This window comes from Eptatretus burgeri, chromosome 6 (assembly GCF_056783735.1).
Source record: "Eptatretus burgeri isolate ZD-2024b chromosome 6, Ebu_testis_v1, whole genome shotgun sequence".
Lineage (NCBI taxonomy): Eukaryota > Metazoa > Chordata > Myxini > Myxiniformes > Myxinidae > Eptatretus > Eptatretus burgeri.
In genome coordinates, this window is record NC_140966.1 from 26,094,728 (window position 1) to 26,104,727 (window position 10,000).

At 42.2% G+C, this 10,000-nt stretch overlaps 1 protein-coding gene across 2 annotated transcripts in view; it reads right to left on the reverse strand.

The window, feature by feature from the left end:
- Positions 1-10,000, reverse strand: part of LOC147024422 (DENN domain-containing protein 2B-like) — a 252,398-nt gene that overhangs the window by 183,197 nt on the left and 59,201 nt on the right. For both annotated transcript variants that reach the window (XM_085884333.1, XM_085884331.1), the window contains exons 3-4: positions 9,807-9,961; positions 7,485-7,672 (exon numbers count right to left, since the gene is read on the reverse strand). In XM_085884333.1, the coding sequence (XP_085740459.1) occupies positions 7,485-7,672; positions 9,807-9,961 (343 nt within the window). The remainder of the gene's footprint in view (positions 1-7,484; positions 7,673-9,806; positions 9,962-10,000) is intronic.

Here is a 10,000-nt window from a genome sequence, read left to right on the forward strand (position 1 = left end):
ATGGTTTGATGAGCAGAGGCTCATCGACAAAGTTATCAGCCTTGATGAAGCGGACCCAGACGATGAGTTGCACGTACGATGCGATATCAGTGGACGCGTCCAACTGTATGGCGTGCCACGGCGATTCCTTGATCTTCTGTACGACCTGAGCCGTAACGTCCAGACTCATATCTTCAATTCTGCGTTGGATGGTGTTGTCAGAGAGGGGTATAACTGCCAGTTTCTTCGCCGCTTCCTCCCCAACCATCAGAGATACCATGTCCTTTGCACATGGCAGCATGAGTTCTTCCGCAATGGAGTGAGGCTTTTTAGTCTTGGCAACATGGAGCGACACTCGATACGAGGCCTCTAATGCCTGAGAATTTGTCTGATGGCATGTACCCTCTCTGTCAAGACGCGTATTCTTGAGTGCAAGAAGTTTCCTCTCAAAGAACGCTCTCTCCTTACCCTGCTAAGGCGCATGTTTTGTAGTCAAATGCCTCTGCAACTTATTTTGTTTCATAGACTCCGTAGAAAGCACTTCGAAACGAATCACACACTGAGGCCTCTGTGCCACACTTTTATCCACCACGTAGTAAAATCCAAGGTCCAGAAATTTATCCTGGTAAAAACGTTCGAGATTTGCTGGAGGCCGGTGCTGCCATCACAAATAAGGTCTCGAGTCGTACGTGGAGACGTGAATAAAGGTAGCTGTCGACTTACGACCTATGCGACTTACGACTGTTCGACTTTACGACCATGTTTTATTTTATTTTTTTGTATGTAAAAAAAAAAAATAAAAAATTATTTTGTATGTAAAATATACGTTGTTCGACTTACGAACAATTGGTCAGAACCAATTGCGGTCGTAAGTCGACGACTACCTGTAGACGTTAATGATAGTCAGAGTCTGAGTCTGAGAGGCCGTGAATCAAACCATTAATTTCTAGCCAAAATGAACCGCCCTTCAGCGAGCCCACGCATTGGCTGGATCACATTAATCCAAGAGCATTAGGTCAAAATAGGCCCTAACCTGGACATTTTTGGTAACAAGCTGATTTTTTCAGGATAGGTCCAGGAATGTGTGTGAAATAACATACTAAAAGTCCTCATGGATCCTCATTGAGCGTTTTCCGCAATCCAAGATGGCGTCCAAAATGGCCGCCTCTTCTGTTTTTCTCATAACTTTGCAAGCAGGTTTCCCCAAAACACACTTTAAATGTCTACATATATGTTTTGAAGTATGAGGAACTCATTAGAATACATCTTAAGAGATGCTGAAGCACGCAAGTACCAATAAGACCTCTTGAGTTCTTCCAAAAGTCCAAAATGGCGTCCAAAATGGCGTCCAAAATGGCCGCCATTTCATGTTTTTCTCATATATTTGCAAGTAGGTTTCCCCAAAACACACTTTAAATGTCTAAACATATGTTTTGAAGTATGAGGAACTTATTAGAATACATCTTAAGAGATATTGAAGCACGCAAGTGTGGTGGAGTCTGTGGGCCTACGGGGAAGGGCATGGTGGTGTGGGAGTGGTCGGAGTGGTTATCGTATCTGCAAGGGATACAAGGTGTGCGCGCCGCCTGAGGCGTCGTAGTAATGCTGGAGTCGTCCGGCTCATGAGTGTGCTAATACGCAATAAAGGAGAGCCACGGGCAGAGTACGCTCGCGCTCGTGCTTGTGCACCACAGCCCGGCTCGACTGTTCCTCCGCATCGTGTCTGCCTGCTAAGCATCTGCTATTCAGTACATTACAGCAAGTACCAATAAGACCGCTTGAGCTCTTCCAAAAATCCAAAATGGCGTCCAAAATGGCCGCCATATTTACTGTTTTTTGTCATAACTTTGCAAGTAGGTTTCCCCAAAACACACTTTAAATGTCTAAATATATGTTTTGAAGTATAAGGAACTCGATAGAATACATTTTAAGAGATGTTGAAGCACGCAAGTACCAATAAAACTGTTTGAGCTCTTCCAAAAATCCAAAATGGTGTCCAAAATGGCCGTCATTAACAATTTTATCTCAAAATTGTTTAAATATTTATCATTAATTAATTAACTGTGATATTTCATCCTGAAAATATTCAACAAACATTTCAATTATAAATGTGGTTGCTGTGCATACAGTATTCAAATCAATTTGAATGTTAAAGTCTAGAAGTGTGCCCTCAATCGCTTATGACATTACGAGGGAAACATTGTACCATCAGTTTGATGCTAAACAGACAGGGCGACATAAATTTGCCATATGGTCCATTTTCGTCACCTAAAGCTCGGAAATTGAAAACTTGGTGCTAACCTTTTTTACCAACAAGATGCAGTTGATGTCTACCATGAGGTGAGTTCTATTTGAAACATTCCGTTATCATTAAGGAAGTAAAACTATTATTTTTGGTACCCAGACTAAATGCATGATCAAAATTTGTGTCTTCATGCATGTACTACACAGTACTGTGTAATATCACTTGACAGGGAATTTCTGTGGAGTAGTCTATCGTTACACCTAAAACATTGTATTGAATCATTTTATTTGTTTCATGCAGATGAAAAGAATTATAGTATGATAGAAATCAGAGAGTGTATGACACTCCTTCCTATTGGTACATGTATGCTGTATTTGTATAAAAGGTTCCTTTTTTGTGTGTGTCATGTCATTCCTATATTGTGATATGCTAGTATACATTCATTATTAATAATAGCAGACATTTTAAAGTGCCTTTTCCATTGGATACAAAGTGCTATGAGATGTCATCCCTGGTTGTCATAGGAGATAAAATATATTACCAGGCTGCGACAGTACAAGTGCAGTGCACATCTAGGGATAACAAAATAAGTTAGTCTTCAAGTCACATATTACATTGCAGTGAATTTCTGTGGAGTAGCCACTATCATCATCATTTTCCTCTCGGGTTTCCTTGCGAGATTTTCTCTGCCCAATACAATTCCTACCAGACATTCTGGCACCCCACAATGAGTTGATTCATCCATAATTTAACTTCACAGGTATCAATATGTAAACATGCTATAGAGTACTGTGATTGTGATGTGTTATAGAAATTGCAGAATCATGTGATGGCATATCCTTCCCTCAATGCATCTTTAATGTCAACACATCACTTTTTAAATCTCTTTTGATTAAAACGTAGCAACCTGATTTATCATTTCCAAGCAGCTATGTGAAGTACGTTTCACATTCAAAAAGAAAACAATGTCCATGACATATTTCTGTCATTACAGATAATGGATGTGGTTTGCATCATTTGCAAAGAAACATCACCTGCTACGGTTGAAGTTGGGGAGAAGGGGCGGAGGACACTTGTGATGTCAAGTTTAGAACGTGGTGATGGCTTCCATGAGATGTTTCAGAATGCAACACCACTACGAATCCATGCTGTTTGTCGCAAGAATTACACAAGGAAATGTTCCATAGTGTCTACAAAAAGAAAATCATCCTGTCTTGAAGAAGATGAAGATGTGACTCAATTACGGTCGACTGCTTCAAAGACATTCGATATAAAGAATGATTGTATGTTCTGTTCGGATCCTATCACGCAGGACACTAAAAACCCTTCTCGTAGGAAAGATTCAGTAAGCAGTGTTCAGACCTTAGAGTTTCAGGCAACAGTATTGGATCGTGCAAGAGAGCGAGATGACAAGTGGGGCAATGATGTCTCTGATCGTGTGCAACATGCATATGATCTGGTTGCAGCTGAAGCAAAATATCATCGAGCATGTGCCCAATCCTTTCTCAAGAAAAAGTACGAGGGAGTGTCAACTGAAAGTATTCGCCAGGAAGCATTTCAGAAGCTATGTGAGTTTCTTGATGATAGTGATGAATGCCAATACACAGTTCAAGAGCTTTCAGACTACATGGCCACGCTTTTGGATGGAAACGAGGGATACTCAATGAAGCATCTGAAACGGAAGCTCAAAGAACACTATGGTGATGATCTAGTCGTAACCAGCATCAGTGGAAAGTCGAGTGTCGTGAGTTTCCGTGACTCGGCGCACAAAATACTTCATGAAAAGTGGAGCAGTGATCAAGTGTCAGACGTTGAGAACCAAAGCAATCGTATAATAGATATGGCTGCTTCCATCATCCTCAACGATATCAGACTGACAGTGTACAACCGCGAAGAGTACTCAACATTAGATGGAACTGAAAATGGAGACACATTAATACCGAGGTCCCTAAAGCGTTTCGTACATAACGTAGTGGACGGCAAAGGCAAAAATGATCCGGTTACGAACAGGAAATGCACCTCAATAGCACATGCCATCATCTCTGCTAGTAGGCCCAGGTCATTCGTGTCACCGATATTGTTGGGAATAGCTGTGTATATACACCGAAAGTATGGATCTCGTGAACTCATAGACATCTTGAGCAGCATGGGCTTTGCTGATGACTATAAAGAAGTGCAGCGGTTTGAATAAGCTCTCATGTCAAATGATGAACCATCCTATCACCTAGGTGGCTTTACACAATTTGCGTTCGACAATGCCGACTTCAACGTGGCCACAGTAACTGGTCACAACACTTTCCACAACATGTGGAATGTATTCTATTGAGTTCCTTCTATTTCAAAACATATATTTAGACATCTAAAGTGCGTTTTGGGGAAACCTACTTGCAAAGTTAAGAGAAAAACATGAAATGGCGGCCATTTTGGACGCCATCTTGGATTGCGGAAAACGCTCAAGAAGGATTCATGAGGACTTTTAGTATGTTATTTCACACACATTCCTGGACCTTTCCTGAAAAAATCAGCTTGTTACCAAAAATGTCCAGGTTAAACCCTAATGCTCTTGGACTACATTACAAGCGTCATGTTGCGCCGGTTCCCATACTTTGAACGAACCGTTTATATTACATCCCGTAAAAGCGAACACCGATCGAAAATAGACAATTTTTTTCGCTGCAAGCGGATGCCCGCGACCCCACGGAATTTGCTCGGCGATCCCACTTGGGGTCGCGCCCCCGGGTTTGAAAAACCAAGGCTGAAATAAATACACTCAGTCATAAAAATCATTAATTTATTAAAATTTTCACATTTCACTCCAGACTTCGACACTTATTTCATCCACGAGATGTGATTCTCAAATCCGATATAACATTTCGATTATAAACTTTATTTAGTCTGTGAGAGTACATCGTGTTTCCAAGGCAAAGCATGTTTGAATGGGTCGAATTGATATGGGAGCTAAGAACCCTGCATGGCGAACTTGGGCTGACCAATGATAAGCCTTTCATGGAGGTAAGCCATTAATGATCTTCAAAAGGGGGTGTTCAAATTACCGGAAACCTAAACACCCAATTTTCATTCATGTACTACCCTGCAGTTCCCCGAGTATGCAGGCAAAGTTTCAGGCCGCTAGGTTTCATGGTTTTGGAGGCAATGAACGAAAACACACACACACACACACACACACACACACACACACACACACACACACACACACACACACACACACACACACACACACACACACACACACACACACACACACGTATAGATTCAGCTTCAGTGCATGTGTTCAGGCCATAACATTTTTCTCAATTGAGCTTTTGTCATCAAATCTTCAACAAACCTTGATCTATCTATAATTCCAGCAATGTGTGTGTGTCTGTGTCTGTGTGTGTGTCTGTGTGTGTGTCTGTGTGTGTGTCTGTGTGTGTGTCTGTGTGTGTGTCTGTGTGTGTGTCTGTGTGTGTGTCTGTGTGTGTGTCTGTGTGTCTGTGTGTGTGTCTGTGTGTGTGTATATGTGTGTGACTGTGTGTGTGTCTGTGTGTGTGTGTCTGTGTGTCTGTGTGTCTGTGTGTCTGTGTGTCTGTGTGTCTGTGTGTCTGTGTGTCTGTGTGTCTGTGTGTCTGTGTGTCTGTGTGTCTGTGTGTCTGTGTGTCTGTGTGTCTGTGTGTCTGTGTGTGTGTCTGTGTGTCTGTGTGTCTGTCTGTGTGTCTGTGGGTCTGCGTGTCTGTCTGTGTCTGTGTGGGTCTGTGTGTCTGTCTGTGTCTGTGTGTCTGTGTGTCTGTCTGTGTGTCTGTCTGTGTCTGTCTGTCTGTGTCTGTGTGTCTGTCTGTGTGTGTGTCTGTGTGTCTGTGTGTCTGTGTGTCTGTGTGTCTGTGTGTCTGTGTGTCTGTGTGTCTGTGTGTCTGTGTGTCTGTGTGTCTGTGTGTCTGTGTGTCGGTGTGTCGGTGTGTCGGTGTGTCGGTGTGTCGGTGTCTGTGTCTTTGTGTCTGTCTGTGACCGCTGTTTCTCGACAACCGCTGGTCCGATCTAATTGAAACTTCCCAGGTATATTGCCGGGGACCTGAGGATGTGCCTTTTCAAGGTTTGATATGAATTGGACAAGTGGTTCCCAAGTTATGGCCATTTATTTACCAAACCAATGACAATACACGTTGTTGCGTGGGCGTGGCCGATAGGGAAGGGAAGCTCAGCTACGTTCCCCATTACGGGTTACAACGTACGGACTTCCGGATAGTGATAACTTCGTGTATTCTAATAATTTCTCGATTTCTTATGCGCATTTATAGATAAACACAATGCCGCAAGTTATGATCGTTTTCATATGAGACGGTGCATAAATTTCGGTAAGATCAGAGTGCTGGTGTGCTCCGAACCAGGAAGTAATTTTTTTTTCTCTCTCTCTTCTCTTCTCTTTTTGTTTTTCCTTGCGAGGACATTGCGAAAAGGCAAAATACGTTGGCGCTAATTGAATAATTGGCAGGTCAGGTCAGGTATGGGAGCATGTGCCAGAACAGCGCGTCGCTGCGTCCACTTTCCGCCGGTACTCCAGGGGCCTCTGTCTGGCCATCCCCCAGGCAGATGCCAGGCCCATCCCCATCTCCTTGAGATGATGGTCAACCTGCTGCAACCATGAGGCATGTGGTCGGCCCACTGGCCTCCTCCACTCATGAGACTCCCTCGCTGAGAGAATCTGGTGAGCAGGATCAGCGTCAGGAAAACGAGCCACATGTCCATACAGCCGCAACTGACGCTCACGGACTATAATTGGCCATTAAAACCTAAATTGCGAATCATCATAACTGTGATATGCGAACTTCCGCGCCACCCACGTACGGGCACGCGAGAGCGAAGAAACAGCCTGTGTGGTTGTTTGTTGCTCGTAGTTGGAATATTATTATTTTTTTCTTTTTTTTTTTACGGGCACATACTAGTTATGAGAATATGGAGAACACAAATGAATAAAAAATACAATTTTTTCTAACTGCCGTTTTCATCAAGTTTAGTTTGAGTACAAAGTGGATGTGGGTGAGCTTTGCACCTTGAGATACTTTCTAATTATTGTTTGAATGCAGCTGCAGGGAAAATAGTTCTGCCTTCATGATGCCAGTCCTGAACTTCTGCTGCAGTCAAGGACAAGTGATAGCAAGTACCAGTATCCTTAAAATATTACAACAACAAAGCAACATTCAACGTCCTTCAATGAACATGTAAATTTAAGTTGCACAAATGTGCCTTCTAATGAATTTGATCTTACCCGCATGGGCATCCCTGATTTGCAGAAATTACTCCAAGGCTTGCTGGGTGAATTCCCAGGTAAAGGCACAGAGAGGCCACGTCGCCAGCCCAGCCAGCAGCGTGACCCCACATCTTCGTATGGGTGCTCTCGAGGTCCTCCGGGACGATGAGAAACTGGAACTCCCCGCCGTGACACACATGTAGGTGCTAGAGGAGGCAAAATGAAAGAAATAAAAGCTATCTAGGGTATAACTCAAGTATAGATTATTGTTTTTAAATCAGTGGAAGTTACTGATGGGGGAGCATAAAAAGTCGAGATATTTTCACCATTATACACATTACTCTGGCTCTGCATGGGGTTGCATTTTCAGAAACCACGGGGAACAGCAAATCCATGAAGATTTTCAATGGGAAAAGGGGAGCTACGTTCCACACCCTTAAACAAAATAATATCAACACACATCAGGCCTCCCATTTCACCAATAAAGACAACATTTGTATAAATGAGCTACATTATATCATCAAAGCCACCAGTTTTTATCCATAGGTGCGTCATAAGTCACAAAGCTTATTTCAATACAATTTAAACATGCTTACATATCAATCTCACTTTAATAAGATCATCAATCTCACATTTACATATAAATTTCACTTTATACATAAAGAGGGAGGTGTGGATGAGTACTGGTCGCCTGACTCACTCCCCGAGTCACTCGGCTGAATTGAATTTGGTGTGTGAGCCGTGAAGATGCCACGTGTGATTCATGCAATATCGCATCACCCACATGGAGAGCGAAATTTTGGAATTTAAAAAATATCCGTGAAATTGTAAAACAGTACAGATTAAACCCATGTAGAGCGAGGGCAAGGTGAATAGCAAAGCAGTCAGCTAATCAAACGGAAGACCAAGAAGGAACCCGAAGAAGTAAAGAACAAAGATGGAGTCATCAGGAGATACAAGGATAGGATTCGGGTTTCAGCCGCTACTTCACTACCCTCAAACCAATCCAGGCACAGCCAAATGAGCCTTACAGAAAAAAATTCTGCAAGAATTCACTTCTCCTTTGAGAGATAGATAATGAAAGAGAGAAATAGAGAGTAAAAGATAAAAGAGAAGAAAAAAACAACATGGGGGTTGGCATTCAACGCATTCAAGAAAAAATAACAACGCATTTAAGGGGCTGGCAGGACAGCCCAGAGGTATGCACACTTATCGCAGATCTATTTAGCCTGGGTTTGAATCTCGGCCCAGCTATAAACTGTCACCCTGGTGTTTCACGTACAGGAGGTTGCATCGCAAGGTGTGCCATCCAGAGACATTAAACTTTGTTCCATCCACCAACATTTGTTGGTTGAGGTTAAAGAGCCCACGGTGTCATTCACAAAGAGTCGGCGAGTTATCACTGGCACCCTGACCAAACTATAAATTCCTACCCGAACACAAATGTGCTTGTAAAATTCAAGCAATAATTCAAGGTGCACTGACTTGTTATGTCAAAACATAGTTCAACTGAAATACACTCCCACTTCGCCAGGAAGAATGTAAGAGACATTCAAAATTGTGATTCAAGAATGCATACAAAAAAAAATTTCAAACTGCAAGCAAACATAAAATAACCTCAGGAAAGAGTGTCAAGAGTTTGTTTTAACACAGAGATTGAGATTCATAAAAGAGCTCAACAACAGGGGGTGAGGGTTCAACGCAGCAACAATGGAACATCGGAGAATACGAGGTCATTCCAAGAGTTGTAACTCCTCTGATAACATATCCAATAATATGTCTATGTGATTGCAAAAGTACAAGTATACTGTCGAATTGTTTTCTGATATATCTGGGAAATGTCAAATTTATCACAAACCTCATTTTCTTTCAGGAATGAAAATAAAGGCATTCTGCACAAAGGATGCGGCCATGGCAGAATTCTTCAGTCAAGAGCACATCCACACTTTTTGCGTATTCATGGTGATGCAGAATACACATTTCAAAATGGAATTAAAATCGTTTTTTTTTAAAGTATGCAACATAAAAAATTTGGCAAAATCGTTGTAAGAGATAAGCATTACAATCGATCTCCAAATTTAGATTGGCGTGTGGATCACCAACCTTACCGAATATTGTTCTCCTATTTATCGAATTTTCATTTGATCCAAGCTGAAATTTGAACTATTAAAGAAGAGCTTCTTTACACATGGCCAGGTGATGCATACACAAATGTGCTTATAGAATTCAAGGGGCATTGACTTGTGATGTCAACACATAGTTAAACAGAAGTAAAAGGAAACTGCTACCTCTAATTCCAGAAGATGAATAAATTCACCGATATCAAAAGGAAAACATTACCTGTTACATCCTCATAGATGTTTTCCTGTGACACCGTACGTGGCGTAGTCAATCTGCCACTCACACATTGGCCGGGGGGGCTGGACATAAGTCGGTTCAGAGGCTTCAGTCGGGCACGTCCTGCTCCCAGGCAGTCTTCAAATTCAAACGATTTCCTGAAAAAGGGGGAAGGGGGAGAAAAAGCAATAGATCCT